The sequence below is a fragment of the Pleurodeles waltl genome, chromosome 5 (genome assembly GCF_031143425.1).
Source record: "Pleurodeles waltl isolate 20211129_DDA chromosome 5, aPleWal1.hap1.20221129, whole genome shotgun sequence".
In the NCBI taxonomy this organism is placed as follows: domain Eukaryota; kingdom Metazoa; phylum Chordata; class Amphibia; order Caudata; family Salamandridae; genus Pleurodeles; species Pleurodeles waltl.
Genome location: NC_090444.1, coordinates 793,344,101 through 793,370,083, shown reverse-complemented (window position 1 = coordinate 793,370,083; position 25,983 = coordinate 793,344,101). Strand labels below are relative to the sequence as shown.

Genomic DNA, 25,983 nt, shown 5'->3' with positions numbered 1-25,983 from the left:
GTTTACTTTCCATCCATGTCCCAAAAAACTGAATAATCTTGCTAGACACTCAGCTGCCAGACACTTTTGCTCACCAGCATGATTCGATATTTCTCGAAGGTTATTTTAAAGTCCAAAACCACAGACTCTAATTTGTGATGTCTGAGTCAAGTTTAGCTGGGCTGGACTTCGAGCGAGACAAAGTATGAAGGCCCACGATCTTGGGAAAAGGGATCCCATGTCAGCAGGGATAGAATTGTACAAGTTTCACTGCAGGAAACACCTTATTCACTTGTGTTAGGCTTCAGATCACAAATTGCCAATAATTGCACTTGGAGGGTCACAGAAGCTACATAGGTGTAAGGTGCAATGGATCTGTAATGAAAGCTTGTGCTAGCCTTCTAGGCCTCTGCAATCCACCATGGTTCAGAAGCAATAGATTAGAGAGCAGTTAATCTGTTTGGAGGTATGGTCAGTGGCCCAAGGATCCCACATGAAATGTCCCAATTTGTTGGAAGGAAAGCAAAAGCCAGCTTAACCATGTTAGGATCATCAAATATAAACTACCAGTTTTGATGTACAGGCATCCCAAACCAGCATGCCTTGGCCAAATACACAAAATAACATGTGGAGGTTTAACTCTGTTTTCTCATTTTGGCACATAAAAACAGCATGCCAATGATTCTATCAGATTCCTAAAATGCACATCAAAGCAGAATATCCATGGCTCATGCTAATCACAGAGCTTCACTTCAAAGCAGAATGTCTGAGGCTCGAGTCAAGCACAGGCTCACAAGAAGCATGTCTTCATAACATACTGCCAATGCACTTAATAGCAGCAAGCATGGTCCGACAACAAATATAAGTAGAGTTTCCTAAGGGCACGATTTTGTTTTTAGCAACTTGTCAGACTAACATGTTTCAGTCCTTTTCCTTGTGCTTCTAAAGTGGTATTAAATTAGTGCAGCCCAGTAGACAATGGTGGCAGATTGGACTAGGAATCACATTTAATCCACCCTTTTATATGGACAATTTTACCAAATCCTCACCTTCGGCTTTCCTCCGATATAACATTGACAAGATAAACAACTGAAAACAAATGTGTTAAGATTTTGTGGCTCTCTGGTTTGCTCATAAGCCAAACTATGTTAACAAAATATTTAAAAAATCTTTGAAAAGTACTTCAGTTTTAGGTAACTTATGGTTATCATCCAAGACACCAAATCCACAGAAGTTCATTGTTTATGTTTATTTAGTGAAGTTCTTCTTTAGTTTATTCATTGGTGAAAAGCTGGAGTTTCCTAAACTTAAATACATAGTCCTGTGAGTTCATTGTCTGGGGAACTCCTCGCCCCCGCCTCACCCCATTTTCAGTCCCAAAGATCTCTCGAATCTATTTTGGTTTTTTAAATTTGTTTTCTCACAACCACAGTAGGTTTTTCTGCAGCACCTCTTTCGACTTACTTACCCAGTCTCTCTCTGTTCTATATTCCTTTTCATGTGCACCCATCTCCTAACCTGCTTTTTCGGTTCTTTCTTTTCCCCTACGCCGTCCTCAACTATCACCTGATTTTTTAAAATGCTGCTGTGGCCCCCATCTTTCCAACCAATACCCCTAGGTATGACTCCCCATTCTGACCTCTAATTATTTTATCTCTATCCCCCTCCCGCACTCTGCCCAGAAACCTGCTACTTTCTGGACCTCCCATTCTAAAACACAGTTGTAGTAGAAAGGAGGGGAAGGCTACGACAACTGTTCTTATTTGCATTGACTAATATGCAAATATATATTTACCCACACACGTACATACACATACACAAATTACTTACTGGCAGTCGCCAATAGTTAGTTATAGTTAGGTATGCTTTTCCACAGACAAATCTTTTTTTGGTTTGAAAACTACTTTAACCCCATTTGAGGAATCTTCATGAAACTTCCCCAAAAAAAGTTCAGCCACCTCAGCTCCTTCCTGGAAAATTTCAGGGTGATCAGTTAAGCGGGGGGCAATAAAAAAGGGGGTCCCAAAATGTAAAATCTCCTTGCGTTTTTCATAGACTTCTTAAGACACTGCTACAGCAAAAACTGCTGAAGGGAATTAACACCAAATTCTTCAGGATGCTAGTTCTTGGTCTGCAGATTGTGCTTTTTGTGATTTGGTATAAATCCGTTCAGTAGTTTTTGAAAATTAAGGGTAAAAAAGAATTGGATATTTGGGCGGTTCGGAACACGAGAGGCCTATGATTGCTCAAGAGGCTTGTTCTTACAGTGAGCCTTCACGCTCTGGCAAGAGAGAGAGGCTCCCATGGGACTCGCAAGAGAGTGCGCCCATTGCCTGGCTGTTCAAATGTTGTAAATGAAATGGTGGCCATTACTGTTTACTATGAAAAATCCGAAGTGTTGTGGAAATGAAATAAAAAAGCTATATAAGGAATCAGCAGAAAAGCATGCTGTCCCCCTTGATTTAGACAGGAGGTGTCTAAGGGATAACTACTGTGATAAAAATAAATTTATATTGTTTTCACTAACTTTTACGATCTCGCTGGACTCTTGGAGGATTGTGAATAGTAAAAAGCGGTAGATGAGTTCTGAATACTTAAAAACGTGCGCATATTGTGGTCATAATTGTGATAGGGAGTGTGTAAGAGATTATTACTGTGATGAGTATATGGTTAATTCCTATTTTCCATAAAAAGAACGCTCTTGTTAGACTTGGTGGGATCGTGAATATTAAAAAAAGAGTAGGTGATCTTTGAATACACTGTAGTATGCACACTTGCTACTGTAGGAAGGAGTATCACTGGAGATGGTATTTGTCAGAGTGTACTGTTTATGCCTATAGGATTTGTAAAAGTTGTGAGTAGGCTAGAGCCCTGTGATTGTTCAAGAGGCTCTCTTCCCACACCCTACTATGCACATCCATTATTAGAAGGAGGGGAGGATTAGCAGGGAGGATAGTCCCTGGACAGAGCATACTATGCAAATCTGTCATCCAAAAAAAGAGGTCTTAACTGAGAGGCTAGTCTCTCTCCACACACCCTACTATGCACACCCATCATCTGAGACAGAGTTGTGACAGAAGAGGTCAGTCCATGTGCACATCCATCATCTGAGACTGAGGTCTGACAGCAGAGGGTAGTCTATATATACATACCCTAAAACCCACACCTGTCATCTGAGACAAAGGTCTCACTGGAGTAGCCAGTCTTTCTCTATACAGCCTGCTATGCATACCCGTCATCTGAGAGAGAGGTCTGGAAGGAGAGGGTAGTCCACAAATACACCCTGCTATGCACAGCCATCATCTGAGAGAGAGACGTAGTGGAGAGGCAATCTCTCTACATTGACCCTATTACACAAACTCAACATCTGGGAGAGAGGTCTGGAAGGACAGTCCATGTTACTATGCACTCCCATTAGATGAGAAAGAGGTATGAAAAGAGAGGGCAGTCCAAGCACACACCCTTGTTTGCACACCTTTCATGTAAGAAAGGTCAGAGGGAAGAGGACAGTCTCACCTCACACCCTACTACGCACACCTGTCATCCAAGAAAGGGGTCTCACTGGAGAGGCTAGTCCATCCATACACAATACTATGTACGTGTCACCTGAGACAGATGTTTGTGTGGAGAGGCCAGTCTCGCCCCAGACCCTACAACACACACCCATCATGAAAGAGATAGGTCTCAGTGGAGAGGATACTCCATCCAACATATTATTTCCTATACAAGTTTGTTGCGATTCTGTGAGACTCTCATGAGAGAGTCTCAGAAGCTTCGAAAGAGTGAAGCTTGCTGCATGGATACGTGCGATCTCGTGAGAGGCTCGCAAGACCCAAGGGAAATGACTGAACCTGCCACAATGTATTTTACGATTCCACAAACCTCTTGCGAGACCAGCATGGAAAATGATTGCGCCTGACACAACGTGTTTTGCGATCCTGCAAGGGTGGTGCAAGATCGTATCGGGGGTGGAGGTGGGGCTCAATCAGTAGCTTCCACTTTTACTACATGGTTGAAGAAATGCTGTGATGTGACTGGGTGGAGAACCAGGGATAGCTCAGATTGTTCTTGGTGATTTGGAGGAGAAGGAAGCCTGTTGGATTTTTACTCAGCTGAAGTGACTGAATTTGGACTGAGACAGACTGGTGTCTTCAGCTCTATATAAGAAACAGATCTAAGTTCAGCTAATAAGAAATATACTTAATGAACTTTGTTGAGAAGTATCAGTAAGAGCAATACTGTTGGTACATTTATTCTGTACAAGGTTAAATGAGTGAAAAGCTTTTTGTAGTGGTGCATGTTTATTAACATAGGGTTAGAGATGTAGACTTAAGTATGTGGCGAGATATTACCAAGTATTGGATGTTGTGTTAAAAACTGAAATGTTCAATTTTTATGTAGTGGTAAGTAAAAGAGGCAATGCTTCTGAAATGTTAAAACAAAGCATCTGCAATATGTTAATACATGGCCTAGGGTTCTTACGTACCTTACTGTGCACATATTTTACCCCATGAGATGTTTGAATGGAGATATTGGCATTTCAAGAGTAAAACACTGCCTCACAGGAAAGGTGTAAAGAAGAATGTGTTACTTTACAAATGGTTATTAGTGTTTCTTCCCTCTGTAGAATAAAGATTTTTATACAAGAGGCAGGGGCTAGTACATAGGCAAAAGCATTTCATATTATACCACGCGCTGCTGGTGGAGAGAGCTGTTCTTTTGCACATGGTAGTATAAATACTTGTCACTGTGGAGAGAAGTTTCAGCACAGAGCTCAGTCTGTGTACTGCATACTATACATGCCTGTCTCCATAAGATGGTGTCTGAAAGAGATGATTGTGACCTTACATTCAAATATGCACAGTGGTTGTGCAAGACACAGTTGTCAAAAGAGAAGATAATCAATTTTACACTCTACTAATGATCTTCATTATCATGGAGAGGTATAAGGAGAGACAACAGTCTCTCCCCACAGAGTATGTTGCACGTGTTACTCTGGGTAGATGTCTCAGCTAAGAGGTCAGTGTGTTTTCATATGATAGATATGCAGCATAAGGGTAATTTCTACTCTATACTTCAATTGTACTACTTTCATAATGGGATAGTTGTGATCACAAAGGTAAGCCACCTTTCACACTCTAATTTGCACAAGCATTATTCAAGAGAGCAATGCTTGTCTCGGGAAACAGGGTAGTTTTCCCCACAACCTACTATGCATACCTGTCAGGAAAAGAAGAGGTATGAGTAGAGAGATACATTTGTCTCAAACCCTACTAGAGACACCTCTTACACTCATAAGATGTGTTAGCAGAGAGGCGACTTCCTTCCCAAGTAGCACTACATTTTGCTGTTGTTCTAAGGTGAGGTATGAGGACAGATGACACTGGTTCACTATACCGTACTGTATATCTAAGCTGTTGTGGAGATAGGTGTGAGTGCAGAAGGCAAAGTTTCCCTTCATACTACTGTATATATCTGTCAGGCTGGGGAGAGCTGTGAGTGGACAGGGCAATCTTTTCCCACACACTAGTGAATATGGTTATTTCCCTGTGGAGAGGTGTCAGTGGGAAGGTTAGTACTTGTTATACTTAGTATAAAATAGTGAGGTCTTACATGTGAGGTGAGTACCATCCGCATGCTATTATGCATACGAGAGAGCCTGGGGAAAGTTGTAAATGGAGAGGCAGTGTCTCTTTGAACCCTACTCTACACCAGGCCAGTCTCTCCCCTTAGTCAAGTAGTGGGGAGTATAAGAGATAAATATTGTAATGAATGAAAATGTAATATTTTCCTCTTTACTGTTTTTATGATCTTGCGAGAGAGTCTCGCAGGAGCACAGAAAAGACAAAAAAACAATGGAGGGAAAGCAAAAATGTTGAGCATATCAATTATATCTATTACAACAGGATATGTTCAGTGGAAATGTAAAATTAATTTTAAAAGTACGATCTTGTGAGATGCTGCGAACGCAAACCAAATAACATTGCCCCCTTGCAGTGGACGCAGAGGACAGTGTGGCTGACTCTTGTAAGGGGCTCGCAAGAATCACTCATGCTATATATGGAAGCTTCATAGTTCTTGTGAGTGTCTCACAAGAGTCATCAAGAAAGAGAAAAAAAACAGGAACATAGTACAAACAGCATACGTAATGAAAGTATAGTAGAGCTCTGAAAGAGTAGTTTTTTCAAGTAACATTTTTAACAACTGTTTTGTTTGTGTTTTTTCAAAATGTTAACTTTTTCGTATTTTTTTGAAAAAAGGGATAGAACAAAAACAAGAAACTGTGAGTAAACACACATGGCTCCCCTCCCCTTTCACTAATTGGCTGGGCCTTGGGTGTGGAGTCCCCAAGGCCGAAATTGGCCCAGGAGAGGGACTGTGGAGCCCCCCTCCCCTTGTAGTGATTGTTTGGCCCCAGGGAATGGGGCCTCCAGGGCCGTAAAAGGCCAAGAATAGGGGGCTGGATTAACTTAAGGTAATTAAATACTACTTAAAGTTTAAAAAAAAAAAAAAAAAATCACTGATAAAATACAAAGGTGATAGAGACATTCAAGTTAGTAATATGCCTGTATTTACTTCACAAGCCAGCATGCAACCCATGCTTTAGAATTAATATGCCCCTTGTGTGGTTTGGAAAAAGACACAAAGAGCTGTTGTGTCTTACAAAAGGTGTTGTCCTATCAATGTAGTATTTGAGCGCTCATTTGACATCCAAAGTATGAAGAGCAAATTCTGCTGCAGACTCTGAATGTGGGAAGAACACCGGGAGGTGTACAGTTTGGTTGAGATGAAAACTGAAGACTACCTTGTTTAGGAATTTAGGGTTGGGTTCTCAGAATCACTTCATTCTGATGTACTGGAAAGGAAGGTTCTTCCAAGGGGAGAGTATGTAATTCACTGACACGCCGGAGGGAAGTAATGGCCACAAGGAAGGCCACCTTTCAAGATAGAATTTGCAGGGGGCAAGAGTGAAGTGGTTGGAAAGGAGAACCCATTAGTTTAGTGAGTACAATCTTAAGGTTCCCCACCGGAACAGGGACACCTGTGATGGGATAACCCATTTGAGTCCTTCCACAAAAGCATTAACTGGGATTCTAAAAAGTAAAGTGTGCTGTCTATTTTAAAGGTAAGCTGCTACTGCAGCTAAATGAAGCCTGAGAGACGTACAGGCAAAGCACGACTTTTGTAAATTAGGAAGGTAACAGACAATGTCCTGTGGAGAGGCAGTGTGAATGTCAACGTGCCTATGGACACAGTAATGAACACACCTTTTCCACTTAGCAGCATAGCAGGACCTGGTTCTGGTCTAGAATGCTTCTTCTAGAAGGGCCATATAATCTGCAGGGAGATTAAGGTTGCAGAATTCTAAGACTTTAGGAGCCAAACTGCAAGATTGAGCTGCTACGGGCTGGGATGCCTGAGAGCACCTCGATTTTGAGAAAGAAGGTCTGGCCAGTTGGGGAGGTTCGTGTGAGGGACTAAGGAGACTTCAAGCAGAGTATGAACCAGGGCCGGCAGGCCCAGGTTAGAGCTACTAAGATTATCTGCCTCAACTTCTGAACCACAAATGGAAGGCAAATGGAAGGCATGGGAAAGGTGGAAAAGTGTAAAAAAAAATATCTCTGATCAATTCATTCATAGTGTATTGTCCATGGACCGAGTGTTGGAATCCAAGGGCAAAGCTTGGACATTTTGTGTTTTTGGCAATGGCGAACAGGTCTATCTGTGGGAACTTCCAACGATGGAAGCAAGAGAGGAGGAGTTGGGGGCTGAGTTCCCATTCATGAACTTGTTGATGCATCCTGTTGAACAGGTCTGCCAAGTTGTTGTCCATCTTGGGAATGTACTGAATCAACAGAGACACCCTGTGATGAGTCCCTAATGGCAAATGCCCTGAGCTCCTTTTGGTCCTGGAAAAAGTCCAGAGGATCTTCCATTTTCTGAAGAAGCACTATGGATGTTGAAGCGATTAGCACACTTGCCAATCCCAAAGATGATTCTTGTTACGGAATGCAAGGCATGTGGAGCAGAAGTCCTCCTGATGGTCGAGGGGCAAGCAGAGGTTACAAACCTTGTACAAGTCTGTTCTCGGGTACCTGGCGTGGCAAGCAGGGCAGAAGCAGAATGGAGTTCTTTCCATCATGTTTACATTCTTAGATGTAGAAGTGCTGGTGGGCTGAAATGGCAGGGCCACAACTTGTAGAAGCTGACCACAGTAGGATGAAGCCACGAAAAACTTGCAAGAGTGGACCTGATAAGCAAGGAAGATTGTAGAGTCGACAGATGAACAGATCAAAGGGCCCGGCGAGAGCACCATGCTGTGTCGAACCAGAGCACACTTAGACACGTCGGAACCAGAAAAAAAGCAATTTAACAATGAAGCTGATGCTCATGCGCATTACTAGAGATAGGTGGAGTCACTATACCTCATGACTCAAATAGACTTCGTTGAACAAAAACAAGCTGTACACTCCCAACCCCAACACTGGATGGCAAGAGTATGCACACCAAGTGTATCTACAGCTACACGTCACAAATTATGTATATATATATATATATTTTTAACCGAGTGGCGGTCGAGTTAGGATTGTGTTTCATAGGAAATCCCTTTTTTGTTTCGCTAAATAACTTGAGTGATGTTCGACAAATCTTCACAAACCTTTAAAAAAAAAAAAGTGTTCCTTATTGCTTAGTTTGTACATGAAAAGGTTTTAGGTGAAATGTCAAGTGTGGGCTGAGAAAAAGGGTGGGGAGGTCCCCCAAAACATGTTTTACCATTATTTCTTTTTTCATAGGAACTTTAGACACCGCGACAGCCCAACGCCTGAATGGATTTACATCAACTTTGGCAGAAGTCTAGATCTTGGCGGAGGTAGAGTGCTTTTTGTGAATTGGTGTTAATCTGTTCAGAAGTTTGAGCAATTAAGGCTCAAAACCCTTATATTTCATGCTGCAGAGGATCCACATACCCAAGATCTGATTTTGAACATTATTTGGCTGCCAGACACATCTACAAAAAAGCTGTCTAAAAAAAAAGAAAAAAGAAAAAAAGACATAAGTAGGCAGGGTACGGATACTGTGATCCCCATAGGCCTGGCAGGGGAGCAGCGGGGCCATGTCTCAGATGAAACCTACTTGCCTGTGTCCAAACCATTTTTTTTAATGTTGCTACAAATTTAAAAGTGTTGCCTCCTGTACTACTACAAAAAGAAACCCTTGGGGTAGGCCATGGACTGGGTGCTGCACAAACGATTATTTAGGGGATGGCGACGTGTTACCCACCCGCATACACACACCTCGACCCCTCCCAGAGCCTCTGGGAGGCCCCAGGGACCCCATCCACGCAGCAGGTATGAATAGAAAGGGGATGAATGGCGCCTTGACCAGCTCCATAAGCCTCAATAGGCTACAGAGAAAGAGAAATAGATATATATACATAAAGTACAAAAGTAATTTCCTTTGCTATTTCCTATTTTTTTTCAAATAATGCTCTGGATTTACTCTAAAAAAGTAATTTCCAAATTCCTCTTACCCCTGCTTTTATTGCGGATCGGTTTTCTCTATCTCAATTTTTAAGTGTATTCCCACTCTTATTTCATGATCTTTCTTTAGAGCAGTTTATACACCATAGAAATAGTCTTCTGCGAATCAATGTAATTCAATTTATATAGCGTTTACTACTACTGATGTGGCGTCAAAGCGTTTCTTGGCGAGTAGCATGCTACTACGGAACCCAAAATGATTAGTGGTGGATTAGTATAGGGAAATAGGAGTATAGTATTAGTATTAGTTACAGCACATAATATGCTACAGTTGTGCGCAAAGGGGCAACAAATGAAAGTGTATAATGTACACTGAAATGTGTTTTATTATAGCTAAAAACAGATCACGTCTACAAATACATGAATTTTTATACTTCTAACAATATATTCTGCATTACACGTTGCATCATTTCCTGGTAAAGCATTTCAGCATACATGTTAAAAGACCTCTAAAGCGGCTATAATCGATACTTTGAATATGGGCACTGCAAACATTCTCAGTGAGGTAGGATCATCCTTCTGCCCATCAGAAATTATCCAATGATCCGTTTCATATAATTTTCAATCCCCCAATTGTATTGCAAAATTTAACATGAGCCACTGTATCATGTAATTTTCTATCCCCCAAGTGCATTTCAAAATGTAACATTAGAAGCTATCTAGATTCTTTAAGAATTGGAATTGGACTCCTTCACTTATCTCATTACAGAGCTCATTTAGTTTTGGGGGAGGTCATAAGCTAATACACAAAACATCCAAAACATACACTTGCCATATCTCCAGCATCAACCTGATTTGTAAGACCGACTCTGTAATTTTCTATGGAGGCAATACATTTTTCACTTTCTTTGTTATGCCTTAATATTTGTTCTTGTCTATATGATATATACCAGGTTTAGAATTACTATTCAGTCACCATTCAATTCAAATCATAGAACCTCAGGGCCCAAGTTATCTGTTGAGTCCTGTAGATGTGGCATTACTCACAGTTAAGCATTACCACCCTTGCGCTATCACTGTAAAATGCCCATCCATTTCACTTTAGACAAACATTCTGAAATCATCGTTTCCGAAACTGTTCAGTATCTCAACTTCAAAAGGCAGACTTACAACTGAACTTACCTCCCAGCTTTTGGTTGTTGGCTCACTGAAAAAGTTGTCAATCATATCAAGTTCATCCTTCTCAACTACGACAAATCCTTGATCTTTAGCATCTTTGGCATCCTTTCCGTACACCTCTGGTGACCACTGAACGAAAAATGTATACAAATGATCCACCCTGCAAAACGTGATGCCGAAACACTGAGTAACCTTTATCAAGACCATCTTCCATACAGCAAATAAAGAAAAAATGCATGGAACAGATATTGCATTTCGACATTCTATTGGGGACCAACACAAGAAGTACTGTTTACATTTTCATACATTTTAACCACAGACTAGAAACCTTTCTTTGGGATTTAGGTAGACTTTGTTCCTTCATTAGTACAATAGGTCTAATTAGCAAGTAATCAGACGGTTCACAGATATTTTGTATGCATATTAGCTAGTCAGTATTCACTAGTAGTTTTCACATGGTGGAACATAAGTATCCACAGGAACAATGCTAAAATAGCACTTACTCCACTATGGAGGTGGATAATTCATTCTGAAATCGGTTCAGCAAAAATCCAAATGAGAATTCAAACCTGGTTACAGATATTATTAATCTTTTTAAACAGCTAAATGAGGATGAATAAATTAAGGTGTTTAATATATTTGTTTTTTTCATAAATGATGCTGAGTATATCTGCAGAACGTGTGCTCTGTTCTCTCTTCATGTACCAGTGGGTAGCCATTTTGAAATGAGGGTCTGGTTTAGAGAAAGGCAACCCCAGACAGCGACGGAGGATCCCACTGGTTGAGTTCTTGCTTGCCTTTAAGTGAATCAAAGGATGGGTGCCCCCAAGTTGGCAGAAAAGAATCAAACTTCAAGTTAGGCAAACATATTCTGTAAAAATGAAATTATACAGGAACACTTTCTTCTCATCAAATGATCAAAGGAATTAAAGATAAATAGCAGTTCACATGTTTCTGCAATGCTCACGTATTGAAACTGTAATGCTAAATCTTTAAGTAGCTCAGCAAACCTGTACAAGCAAAAAACAAGCCCTCTGCGAAATCTGACAGTCCATGCAAAATGAGGCTCTTTATGTAGCGCAAAACCATCAGGAGGGCCGGTGGCTAATAATCACATCTTCCGGGTTAATCACAAATGCATAAATCTGGCAATGAACAAACTTGTTTCACAATCAAAAAGTTAAGCTAGCTGGTTAGGGATCTGTGCAAGTGATGAAAAGTTGTGAAAAGGGCACATTATGCCAACGCTGTAATTGCTATTTAAGGCCATTTAAATACTGCATACTACAGCAATACATGATAGACAGAAACATGTGGGAAATATGCTGCAGGAATTTAGAGTGGTGAAAAGAATAGGTTAATTGCATGAAATAAATGCTGGAAAATATATGGTGAGGATAAAAGTGCTGCATTTCCTGTAACAGAACTGTGGCTACTCTACAACCACCAGTTAATATGTTCTGGTGCCCCTCAAGATCCATTTTGAATGGAATGTCCCCTTTATCCAGATAGAGATCCTTTTAAAAGTACATAGTTATCCAAAACACCCTGCGCACACACAAGACACACATTGGGACTGGATACATCCTGGTAAATGGTAACATTGATTTTAGAGTCCAAAAGATAGTATAATATTGACCCTTGGGTACTTAATACATGAAAGATCACAGATGAGAACTGTACTGCATCAAACCAGAGAAGAGTGAATTTGCTTGTACATTTTAAGAAAAATGTGTTGGAGGAAATTCAGTGGTCTTAATTTAAAGTATTACATGCATTTGAGGAGATACTCTCAGTCCTCTCTAATCTTTCTCTAGGACATTTATGTATAATGGTGTATACCCTAAAGTTGTTGCACTACATCAAATTAGACAATGTACATTCGTAGAGCTATGAAATAATTCACGTCATTTTTTGCTGTACAAACAATACATGAGAAAACAAAATCAAAGGTAAACAAAAGTATCACAAAGAAATAACAGGGGATTATACGTCTGCAGACAAGGGTTCCTTCTTATCTGTTCCATCTAAAAGATCCCCTCCCCAGGCATAAACTGTGCTAAGTGTGCCACTAAATTTACCCAGATTTATGACTAATGGGTAGGGCCACTAGAAGTGTGTGATTATATTATATTATGCAGATTTTAACAAAAAAAAGTTTCTACCTCAATCAGATCGAAAGCTACTAAAATTGCTGCCATGTGTGATGCTACAAAGTGAACAATACAAAACTCTGGGGTGCATAGTAAAGAAGCATAAAAAGTAAATAAGAGGAAAGAGAAGAACAAAGAAAGGCCTAGCTGTAAATAGCTGTATTTCTTTTAACCCCTTCAGAGCCTTTTTTTGGCTATTTGGGGCAGTTTGCACTTAGGCCCTCATAACTTTTTGTCCACATCAGCTACCCACACCAAATTTGCATCCTTTTTCCAACACCCTAGGGATTCTAGAATTACCCAGAGTTTGTGGGTTCCCCTGAAGACCAAGAAATTAGCCAAAATACAGCGATAATTTCGTTAAATTTTTTTTTTTTTTTAAATGGGAAAAAGGGCTGCAGAAAAAGGCTTGTGGGTTTTCCCCTGAAAATGGCATCAACAAAGGGTTTGTGGGGCTAAAATTACCATCTTCCCAGCTTTCAGGAACAGGCGTACTTGAATCAGAAAACCACATTTTTCAAAAAAAATTGGCATTTTACTGGGACATACCCAATGTTTACTATTTTTTTTAGCTTTAAGCCTCCTTCCAGGAGTGACAGAAATGGGTGTGAAACCAATGCTGGATCCCGGAAAGCTAAACATTTCAGGGAAGTAGACAAAATTCGGAATTTAGTAAGGGGTAATTTGTGTAGAGCATACAAGGTTTTCCTACAGAAAATAACAGCTAAATTTAAAAAAATTTGAAATTGAGGTAAAAAAAAAAAAAAAAAAACAGCCATTTCTATCCACGTTTTACTCTAACTTTTTCCTGCAATGTTAGATTTTCAAGAGCAATATATTGTTACGTCTGCTGGACGCTTCTGGTTGTGGGGATATATAGGTCGTGTGGGTTCATTAAGAACCCTAGGTACCCAGAGCCAATAAATGAGCTGCACTTTGCAATGGGTTTTCATTCTTTACCAGGTATACAGCAATTCAATTGTCGAAATATAAAGAGTGAAAAATAGGTATCAAGGAAACCTTTGTATTTCCGAAATGGGCCCAAGATAAGGTGTTGAGAAGCAGTGGTTATTTTCACAACTCTGAATTCTGGGGCTCCCATACTAGCATGTGGATTACAGTGCATTTCTCAAATAGACGTCTTTTTTATACACTGTCTTACATTTGGAAGGCAAAAATGTAGAGAAAGAAAAGGGGCTCTAATACTTGTTCTTCTATTCTGTGTTCCCCCAAGTCTCCCGATAAAAATAGTACCTCACTTGCATGGGTAGGCCTAATGCCCACGACAGGAAACGCAACATGGACACATCACATTTTTACATTGAAATCGGACGTGTTTTTTGCAAAGTGCCTAGCTGTAAATTTTGGCCTCTAGCTCATCTGGCACCTAGGAAAACCTACCAAACCTGTGCATTTTTTAAAACTAGACACCTAGGGCAATCCAGGATGGGGTGACTTGTGGGGCTCTCACCAGGTTCTCTTACCCAGATTCATTTGCAAACCCCAAAATTTGACCAAAAGAACACTTTTTCCTCACATTTTGGTGTCAGAAAGTTCTGGAGTCTAAGAGGAGCCACACATTTCCTTCCACCCAGCATTCCCCCAAGTCTCCTGATAAAAATGGAACCACACTTGTGTGGGTAGGCCTAGTGCCCGTGAAAGGAAATGCCCCAAAACACTATGTGGACACATCAAAGTTATCAAATACAAAACTACCTGATTTTGCAGGGGGGCACCTGCGTTTTTGGTCCTGGGCTCAGAAGCCATATAGTAGGGAAACCTACCAAACCCACACATTTCTGAAAACTAGACACCCGAGGGAGTCCAGGGAGGTGTGACTAGCGCAGATCCCCAGTGTTTTCTTACTCAGAATCCTCAGCAAACCTAAAATTTAGCTAAAGAAAAAAAAAATCACATTTTTCCCACATTTCTGTGGGATCACTGCACCGGCACAAATTTCCTACCAAAAATGTGTGATTTCCAGAAAAGTTGGAGGTTTGTGGGTAAGAAAATGCTGCAGGGTGCAAGTGAAGCACACCGCCCTGGACTCACCCAGATGTTTAGTTTTCAGATGTGTCTAGGTCTCGTCGATTTTTCTACATGGCAGTGACCCAAAGTCCAAAAAGTGCTGCCCTCACCATTCCAAGTGGGATGATTTTGTGACTTAGGCAAGCTCTCATGGCCCAAATGTAAAAGCAAAATCCAAAATAATCAAATGTCCTCTTGCTTGCCATGGGATAAGATGTTTTAGTGTGTGTTGGGGGGGCGGGGGGGGGGGTAGAGCTGAGAGACTGTTAGCACCTTCAGTTGGGGTTGGGGCATAACCATGCCCATACTGGTTGGTAGCCACCACCCCAGTATTTATTTTCTTTTTTAATTCCATGGCCTCTAGTAGGCTCCCCCACCCCCCGGTGGGCAGAACAACCTTGTCACCTTTTATTTAGGGTGGGGGTATGGCCATACCCTCATCCTCTTTTTTTGAAAAAAAAAATACTTCCCTGGTGTCTGGTGGGGTTTTGAGCATTACAAAAATAGGTTGATCTGCCTCCAAGGGGGCAGAAATGGCCTAAAATAAATTTGCCCCCCAGGGAAGCAACCCTTGCCTAAGGGGTCATCCCCCTTGCGTGATATTGGCGCAAAAAGAAAAAAATCCCTGGTGTCTAGTGGTTTCTGCCCCCCTTGGGGGCAGACTGGCCTACGAAAAATAGGCCAATCTGCCCCCCCGGTGGGCAGAAATGGCCTAAAAGAAATTTGCCCCAATTCCCCCCAAGGGACTGACCCTTGCCTAAGGGGTCGCTCCCCATGCTTGAAAATGACCTAAAAAAAATCCCTGGTGTCTAGTGGTTTCTGCCTCCTTTCGGGGCAGATTGGCCTAATAAAAATAGGCTGATCTGCCCCCAAGGGGGGGGCAGAAATGGCCTAAAAACTATTCTTCCCCCACTCCCCCCTTATCAATGTAAACAACAACAACAAAAAATCAGTGGTGTCTAGCGGCTTCTGCCAATTAATATAGTCCGTTTTACTTCCCGGGGGTGGGGGTGGGGGGGGGAATGGGTTGTGCAGAAAAGGCCTAATAAAAAAAAATGCTCCCCCCGGAGCGACCCTTGCCAAAGGGTGGCTCCCCTTGTGCCAATTTCATAAGAAAAAAAATCCCAGTGTATAGTGGTGTCTGTATCCTGCTCTCTGTAGTTTAGGAGGCACACTATAATGATTCGGGCCGGAATCTCCTGTGGAGGCCGCGGGCCCGGAGATCTTTGCGCCTGGTTTGCCATAGTCACTGGGGACAGTGCACCTGCGAAAAGCAACCTCAGCATGTCCTCCATATAGTCCTTCATACGGCCCATGTCTGTGGATTTTGGGAGGCCTAGAATTCAGAGGTTATGCCGCCTTAAGTGATCCTCAAGATCCTCCTTTTTATGCGGAGCACCTTGAGCACATGCTCCATCCGAAGAAGTCTACCTGATCAAGCCAGGTGTCATGGTCATCTACTCTGCCCTTTATCCAGTCCATGCGCTCTGTGAGGTGATCCTATGTGGTATCTATGCCAGCAAGACTCTGTCCAAGAACATAGCTTTTATGGATGAGGATTGTTCTTCCTACTCAGGATAGGAATGCATTGCAGGCATGTCAAAAGATACTCTACTGACGTGCCCAGATTTTTCTTGCCTTCAAATGTAAGTTTTGTTTGCTTGCTGTCCATTTTACCCATAACAGTAGTCTTCCAGCCCAGCCGGTCACACAGCAGATAGGGCAAAATTCAGGATCAGCAGTCTCATACTCCCGGAGGAGCTACCTCCTGCAAATCTTCGAGTCTGGAGAAGAGGTGCCCAGCAGCGCACCCGATAGCAGCGCAGGTGAGGGCGGCCTCATGAGTGCGTCCTCCCTCCTGCCAGGCGGCCGTGGGGACCTCACTGCCCCTTAGAAATGATGTGGCAGTGCTCCTTTGCACCCACCCACCGCTCTCGCCTTCCTTGTACCACAGCAAAGTTCAGCCATGACTTGAACACCCGGGGTTAGGCGGGCCTCCTCTGCACTAGTTCACACCCTGCTCCGGCACACCAGCCCCAGAGCTGCGCACATTCCTCATGGACTCCCCATTAAGCTTCACGACCATGTCCAGTCACAGCTCGTCCAGCACTTCCCACCAGTGTTCCTCCTTCCAACATGTACCTTCAATTCGGGTTGGAGTCTCTCTTTACTCCTCGAGAGAATATTTCACCTGAGTCGCCGTCATATCAGTGCCACAGGAAGGAGCAGATACAGCTCTGCATTCTGTGCCCCGTCGAGTCTTCCTGCAGCTCGCTTCAGATCATGGTCTCCGTGGCCGCGGAGGGCTTCCACCTCACTCCTCTGAGCCTCTCCCAGCCTTCAGGGCCCTCGTCCGAATGGGTACTCCCCCCAGGCAGCGGCCCTCTTCTCAGCCGTGGTGCAGACCACTCTAATATCTAGAGGGCCCAAGTGATGCGTGTGGCCAGCACAGCAGCCCTCACCTCTGCTGGGCCTTCTCTTCAGGCTCCGGGCTTGGGGGGCGGGGAGAGGCAGGGATGGGCCCCCTCCTGCACCTCTCCACTATCGACACAGCAGTTGTGAAGCAGCCACGCCTCAGTCTGCACAGCCAGCCGAGGGGCCATCTCTCGCAAGGCAGATCCTCCTCATCAGGCCGTGACCAGCCATGCAGCCCGTCTCCTTCTACTACGGCGCGGTCTCCAAACTGCTGGGAAGCCCAATTCTGTGCCCCATGCCTCAGGACTACAAGTCACACTGCCCCTGCGCATCTACTGCAGCCAATGGTCTGCGGGGAAAAGGAGAAATTTAGGATTTATTCTCCTGTCCTGTAGAGCCTCAGAGTGGCGGCCATCTTGCAATTGGTGTGTCATTGTTGGAGTGCCAAATCAGTAGTCTGCCCCTGCTTAGATTTTGCTCAAACAGTTCGCATGTGAACCTCTTGGCTTAATTTAAAGGCTAAATTGCATTTCGGTTATTCCTTCCTGTGACAACTGTGAAACATTTCCACTTGATCGAGCCCTTTTTCCTTATCCATTGCATCTCCAATCCAGAGGAAGCTCTCGTCCTGAGTTTCAGATGATCGAGGAACATCAGCCATCACTCAATTTTCCAAGCAGCACTGCCTTTTTATGTGAACTGAACAGATGCGTTGCTACTCATAAAATGGAGGGTATGCCTCCTGTTACTAAGGTAAAGGCAACTTTTTAATGTGGTGGAAGGATAGAACCTTCAAACAACAAAAAAGATTAAAATGCTCTAAAACACACCTAAAATCTGTGAACTTGACTGGAAGCAGCCTGAGGATGCCACAGGCAGTCCAAACCTTGTTATTGTGCACTTTAGGTTTACAAACTTTGCAGCACACCCAAAATAGCATTTATAATAGGTACAAAGACCTTAGTCTTGTAAGGGAGCCCAACATGAGTCTATGAGTTTCACCGCTTGTATGTAATCTCTGTATGAAGACCACTGACTTTTGAACACAAACATCGTATGTCTCTGCCTGTCTGCATTAAGAAACAGAGTTTGGGATGAATCAAAATGTTATCTTTACTTTTAAATTTTGAGGGCTTGAGGTTCGGTTTAATTGTTTGGTGTCCTTTGGGAGTCCCCCTACTCAAGCCTGTGGTTCAGGGTCTACCGACTGCGCCCCCTTGTGAGGCTTGAATTTCTTTTTCCAAGAACAGAAGCGATTCCTCCACCTCTTATAAAGGTAGCCAAGAAACAAAGCTATCTCATTCGGCCAGCCAATTGAACCCATTGGTTTTGCAAATCTAGCCTAGATGTTACAGACCTGAAATTGCATTTGATTGGACTTCCTTCCCAGAGTCTTTCTTTTAAATTTGGGTCCACGTATGGCCATTGAACCGGGGTTTGAGGACAGTTCCTGAACTAACAGCCCTGATATCTCTAACTTTTTAATCCTTTCAAGCAACCCAACATATTTTGGCAATACTAAAATGTGAATGGATTACACAAGTCCAAGAAGATATCTTTGTTAAGGGAGACTCCGGGTCCCTTAATTACCAGCAGCATGCTCTGCAGAGGGGGCATGGGAGGGCCTTGCATGATACTGCTGGAGCGCTGAGGCACTGAAAAAATACTACTCCCCAGCTCCGGGCTCAACAACCACCAGCACTCGGGTGAGACACCAACACTAATCTCACCTATGGAGGTTGACTGAATCTGAAGAGTGTAGTAGTCAGAAACATTCAATCACAAATCAATGACATTATACCATAACAATTCTGAACACCTTAAACAATTTAACTCCAAATCAAACTCCAAACTGAATAAAGTTTCAAAGCTTTACTACAGTGCCAAAATCAATGTGACATATATGATGCGCAAGACTAAATTATGAAACACACATGCAAACCATAGGCTGACCAAAACGTCTGAAATGATTTAACCTACTAAACATCAATGCTGTTAGACACTCCAGAAGAATAATATAAATTAGCAATACAATATGCACACGATTTATGAAATTCAAAGCAGATGATGGTGACAACAGTAAATCATCAAAATACAGTATTAATTTTCAGAATGGGAATAGGCTAACACATGCGGACAGAATTAAAAATAAAAGAAAGGCAAAAATAATTTGGAAAACATCTCAGATAATTTGCTGTAAAAATATGCTGGTGTAAGCAGAAACAAGAAACCACATTTAGTTGTACCTCTCCTCATGGGACAGAATAATTCATCAAGACAGGGCAGTCACCATCTTCTGGCATCAGTATCAGGACAGTGCAAAACACAGGCTGGGTATGGAACAGATCAGGAGTTCGGAATTAATTGCCCTTATTAGTACTGAACCACATAACAGAATAGGACAGTTAAGACTATGATGAGAAAACTCATGAGGAAATGCAAAGTAACAGTATGTGAGAGAAAACTCAAACAGTGTTCTGGACAGCTTTGAGGGAGGAGGAGAACTAACTCCAAGTTTCCAAGTACTTCACTAATTAAAAGCAGGCACAATCCATTCATTGGTTCTCCAGGTGGCTTTTATGATATTTATGTTTTGACCACTGAATCCATGTTGCACTTAGCTTAGCAGCACACCGTTACATTAGTAACCACCAGCCTCATTTTGTCTATTGACTTTATTTTAGCATTAGCCACTGCCACGTTTAAAGCTGCAAGTAGTTTTTCACACTGTACAATGTGCATATGTTTTTATTTTTCATGCACTTTCCCAGCAAGGGCTTAGGCTGATAAGAATGTTCTAAAACGTCAGGGAACGGTCTTGTTTTAAATTGGCACCTTGGGATTGTGTCCAAGTTCCAACATGTTATTTTCAAAGCTGGCCTAAAGCAATCAGTATTCTTTGAATAATAAGCTTCTACAGTGAGAAGAAGGTTCTCGAATTTTCCTCTCATGTTTGTTCAAAGTATAAGAGGCCGTGACCAGATGGACTGGGGACAGAGAGTGTTTACAGATCTCAGGCATATCCAGGATGCTGGAGTGTGTCATCCTTCCCGTGAGGATAATTGATCTCTCTCTCCTCAATCATTTCTGGGATCTGGCGATCTGATGCTGAATAGGAGGGAGATGAAGCAGTCATTCCCTTGCCTCATGGTGATGCATACTTCTTAATTCATTATTTGCTTTGCATTATAATATAGATACATATATTTGCTGTGTATATTGCCGTGGAGAATCATTTGTGCATTTTTTCATTTCATTGCTGTGACCATTTTTGCACGTGCGCTTTCAGCATGGTAATCTCCTTTTACGAACCTTGCGTAGTGAAATAATAAATGTCTTCTTTGGACTAGGAGGCGCATTCCAGAGATGTTTGTCAGTGCATGAGTGTTTCAGCTCGGTCATTAGTGCAGCAAAACAGTAGGTGCATTTTGAACATCAGATTCAGCATCCAATCACTGCAAGTTCTGATACTTTTAGGAATCTTCTCAGTAAAAGTGTGTTCTTTGCTTCATGACTTCATACAATTCCACCGAAATATTACTTTTTCTCACAACCTATAATAAACTAAACTAATACATTTCACACAAGCGGCGCAGATTTCCTGCTTTATTCGATAGCTAGAACAAATAGTGTTACATTATTGCATCTGAAACATGTCTTTTTCCTACAATACGATAGGACATTCCACCTTACATTAGATGTCTAGGGAAAGAATTCAGGTCAGAGCAGACAGAATAAACACGTGATATTCCCTTGCTGCTTGCAAAATGATACTTCAGGCCTAGTCAAATTAAGAAACCTAAATGCACCTTAATACATTTAATAGATTAATAAAACCTATTGCACACCATACAATTCATATCATATAAGCAAAGCAGGTTGAAGTATGAAGCTTTATTCAGTATAAATAAATTCATCCATTACAAAACATAATCAACAAAACATTATAAGAATACCAATAAAAACCAGGTATAATAAAAGCACCCATCATAAAAACATGTACATATAAATATATATATATAAAAAAGTAAAATAAAAAACAAAAGATAAAAACCTCATTCATAAAAACTGAAGAAAAATAAATGAGATCATTCTAAACATTCTATTTTTTTGCGCCAAGTGGTAGCTCCCTTCAGGAATGATCCCAGGCCCTTCCATACCAGTACATCTGAGGCCATTTGCAGCCACATGAAAGCAGGACGGTGTTGCACAAAACCCTTGGGCCTAAGGAGCGGTAGTAGGAATCGGGTTCTAAATGGTGCATAAAAGACACAGAATAGTGTAAAATGGATCAAAGTCTGATGGGACACCCCATCACAGGGGCAGGGTCTAATACATTTCTCCCCATACTGACCTAGGGGGAAGCACAAATTACTTCTAATGATCCCCAAGCGAAATCGAGTTATGAGAGACCTTTCCCTCACATCCTTGATTTCTAAAAGATATTGCTCAGGACCCACCCACATCTTTAGTATAGTAAATTCCCTGATCGATTTTTTCCTTAGAGCCTCCCCCTCCCTCTTGGTCTCCTGGATTCTCTGAAAGTTATCCTTAACCCATTTCTTTTCGTAGCTAGTCAGGTCTTCGGGATAATCAAACAATTCAGGCCGCCCCAGGTCATGTGCTATCTTCCTTATGTGCGACAGCCAGGGAATATGTTTTACATGGTCGCAGGCCAAACAATCCCTTAGGATATCCCTATTAAGGGAGGCATGTTCGTTACTCCAAACTGAAATCCATAACAAAAGGGGAGCCAGCTGGGTAGTGTCCTGTACATACTCAAGGTCCAGTTCCAGGTGGAGGCAAAATCCAGGAATATTTTGACCAACACCCAGAAGCCTTCTACAGAAACGATTTTCTTCCACCATAAGGGCTCGGGTATCCCTAAACCCCCAAACTGCTGAACCATACAGAAGGACAGGTAGGCATTTCCGCCTATAGATTTCAAGCAGGGGTTTGATTGGTTTGCTACCTACCCTAACCGCAAAGTCAAAGGTTGCACCAACAGTTGCATGAAAAAGCACAATCCTTCTAGCAATACAGGGTTTCCAAGATCCTTTCTCATAAAAAATTACCCCTAAGTATGTCAACTCGTGGACTCTGCTAATAACTTGATCCTCCACCCTTAGCTCCCCTACCCTACCCTACTCATAGGTTTACCACAAACCATAAAGTGAGACTTCTTAAAATTGACCTCCAGTCCCAAAGCTGACATAAAGACGACATAAGCTCTAACTAATTCTCGGAGACCATTCATCGTGCGGGCCATAAGGACCGCGTCATCCGCGTATGTCAGCACAGGGATATCAATACCCTTCACCTTCGGGACATCCCTGCAGTGTTCCATCAGAAAATCTTTCAGTCCATTGGTATATAGAAGGAACAAGGTAGGGGCCAAGACACACCCCTGGCGCACACCCCTTGAAAGCTTGAATGCCTCCGAACATTCCCCATTTGGGCCCACCCTCACATTTGCTACTGTCCCTGCATGGAGATATCGGAGAAGCTCTACAATAATAGGGTCCGACCCTAACTGAATTAGCCTCTCCCATAATAAGGACAGGTTCACTTTATCAAAAGCCCAGCTGAGGTCCATAAAAGCAAGATAAAGGGTACCTTTCCTGGCCTGCGTGTATTTGTTGATTATCATCAGTAAATTGAGACACTGTTCTTGCGTACCGAGGCCTTCCCTGAAGCCATACTGTTCCCGACTTAAAATATCATTTCATATCATCCAGGCCTCCAGACGCCCTAGGATAATCCGTCCCAGAATCTTCACAGAGGAATCCAACAGTGAAATAGGGCGATAAGACTTAGGATCATTACGATCACCCTTTTTAAAAACTGGGACTATGCATGCCAATCTCCAAGAGGCAGGGATGCCCACAGTTACGGCTGCATTGAGAACATTTAGGAGAATGGGTGCCCATAACTGAGGGTTAGCTTTATACAGATCCATCGGGATCGAGTCCGGGCCCGGAGCTTTATTATGCGCACAACTCTGTATCGCATCAATAACCTCCGGTAGTGAGAATCTGATTGCTAGGTTAGGAGCCACATCATACACACTCTCCCGTGTATTACTTAGGGGGGTACCCTCAAATATATTACAGAAATGAGTTACCCAGGCCTCCGGGGCTATATTACATCCAAGGCCCTCAGAGGTTTCTGTTTCAAAGGAACCTCTATTCACCACCTTCCAAAACAGGCCGGGGTCTTTCAAAGCTGTAGCACGCTCTAACTCTTCCCAGGCTTTATCTTTATATTTTAGCTTACTATCCCTTAGGGTCCTTTTATACCTTATTCTCGCTTCTTTTACGAGAACCCAATCTCTAGGGTGGGTCTTGGTAGCCATCTTTAAATTTGCCCTTGCATCATAGCAGGCTTTGTCGTACCTGCCACATTTATGTTTATTAGGGTGGTTGCCTACTACAAAGAGACAGTCTCTGACTGCTGCATATACTACTGTTATCGCATCTATAACAGTCATGGGATTTGGCGCTTCTGTCAGGAGTATTTCCATAAATAGATGTAGGTTATCCCCCACCACCCTTCCCACAACTTTTTGGTGGTCTACTTGCTTCCACCCAAGCCGCCTACCCTGGTCCTTTGTCACCACCGTTACAGGCCTGCCTCGTCCTAGTAAGCGAAACGCCCCAGGGAGTTTAAAGGACAATATAAGGGGATTATGATCGCTAAAGCATTCGCCTAACACTTTACCCCCAATCACCAAGTCTCTCATAGGAGGGGACACAAAAATATAGTCGATGGTGGATCCAGACCCTTTTCCGACAAAGGTTGGAAGTTGGTGAGTGCCTACTGCTTCAATATCATAGAAATTCAAGAGGCCCATCTCCCCGAGTTCCTTTAGTAGATCTCTGCCTCTGGAGTCCTGCGGACCCAGCGCTGAATAGACCTCGCAGTCACGGATGAAGGGATTAACCACAGTGCTGGACCGGCCCAACTTGGCATTAAAGTCCCCAAAGATGATGGCACGAAATTCCAATGCCACCTTCTCCATTCTATATTGCATAATCTTAAGAATGGAGAACAGGGCCCCAATTTGGCACCCCATATGCCACACAGCATTATAAAGGTTGACCAATAATACATTAAAATGATTGGAGAAGAGTACCCATACCAGCAATATACCTTGATGGTTACAGTTAATTTGGAAAGCACCCACTATCTTAGAGAGGCGAATTAGAGTAACCAGGCCACCTTTCGAACGACCACCAAGAGACTGTACAGCTGGAATTGCATATCTGTCATACCCATCCCACACAGCCAGTCCCGCCGACCAAGTTTCCTGAAGCATGATAACATCATAGTTAGCCACACACCCAACCCATGCTTGATCAGATAGCTTAGTGTCATAGCCAGCAATATTCCATGAGATAAGATTACACTGTGGGGGTACCTCTTCTTGTATAGCCAGTGCCTTGGCGCATTGTCAATCCACCCCTTCCAGGGATAGGTTGCTGTTGGTTCTTCTACTATGTGCCTGCAGGCTGAATTGACCCGGGGGGGGGGGTTCCTACCAGATCCAGAAGAGACCCCAGTACACGCTTGTGGTGACGCGGGAATGAAGGTTTTACATTTGTTAGCGCATAAACGTAGTGCTGCAATAGCCATGTGTGACTTTAACCGAACTAATAAAGATTGTACGGGGACAAAATGTGCCCTCAGAGTAGTTTGCCATCATTTATAAGCGGGATTTATATAACGTGATGTATTAGAAATGTACTAATCTGACATAATCGTAAACGTGTGCCATGATTTGCTCGTTTAAAATGTATTAGCTTAGCATAACTTTAGTAGAGGCTTCGGCCTAGTTGCTTTGTCTCACGGTTTCGATGCTCGTATTTTTCCACTGTGCTAATAAACGTGTATTCTTGCTTGAAGCTGTACTTTTCCAGTGGGCTCGGTTCACATGCTTATCTTAAGGTTTCATGCCAGCAAAGCATCTTCTTCTCTGCTCCAAGGTCAATCTGCAGGTGCGGACAATGGAAGCTCTGAGAGTGAGTTAATTGGTATAAAATGTTGCAACCTACGTACCCGACTCCAAGGATAATGTATGCTTAAGTAAAAGGCTTGTAAACTGTTGTTTTTGATTGGTCAATTTGAAGCTAACCTATGAACCCTCCAATGGAAGACCCTACTGGATTTGAACTGTTGTCTATAAAAACCAGGTGCACAAAGAGGAAGCAGCCATTATTGAACATTGCCCATCGAGACATTGCAGATATTATGGCCCACCTTGCTGCGACGCCATTTTGAATGAGACTCTGATGCTTTCTCTAATCCAGAGAAAGAGATTCTTGCCCTAGAGACTTTAACTTTGATCTGCCCCTTGCATGAAGTAGTTGTCCTTTAGTCTTGCCGCCGTGAGGCAATTGCCCCCGTCCACCCTACCCTTTGCCCCGTCCTAATGCCGATCGATCCTGGTACCTGCGAGACGAAGACTTCCTTGAATGCTGATTGAATTTGTAAATATGAAAGGATATAAATGTACAATTGCATTGTGTTTCCTTTTTAGGTAACCAACTGCTGTTTTTGATGAGAGCCCTAGTTAGGAGTTTTCCAAATTAATGTTACTAAATTGTTTTGCATGAAGTCCCACATGCTGATGCTAATTCGAGGTTAGATGAGGATTCATTCGATGTACGATGCAATTTGAGACCTTGTTATGCTGACTAATGTATGCAATTAGTTCGTTACAGATTATTGTTTTGGTAGTTTGCGTT

At 42.5% G+C, this 25,983-nt stretch overlaps 1 protein-coding gene across 5 annotated transcripts in view; it reads right to left on the bottom strand.

Moving 5' to 3' along the window:
- NCOA7 (nuclear receptor coactivator 7) overlaps positions 1-25,983 on the bottom strand; it is a 934,107-nt gene that overhangs the window by 78,714 nt on the left and 829,410 nt on the right. For all 5 annotated transcript variants that reach the window (XM_069234813.1, XM_069234809.1, XM_069234810.1 and 2 more), the window contains one exon: positions 10,644-10,800. In XM_069234813.1, the coding sequence (XP_069090914.1) occupies positions 10,644-10,800 (157 nt within the window). The remainder of the gene's footprint in view (positions 1-10,643; positions 10,801-25,983) is intronic.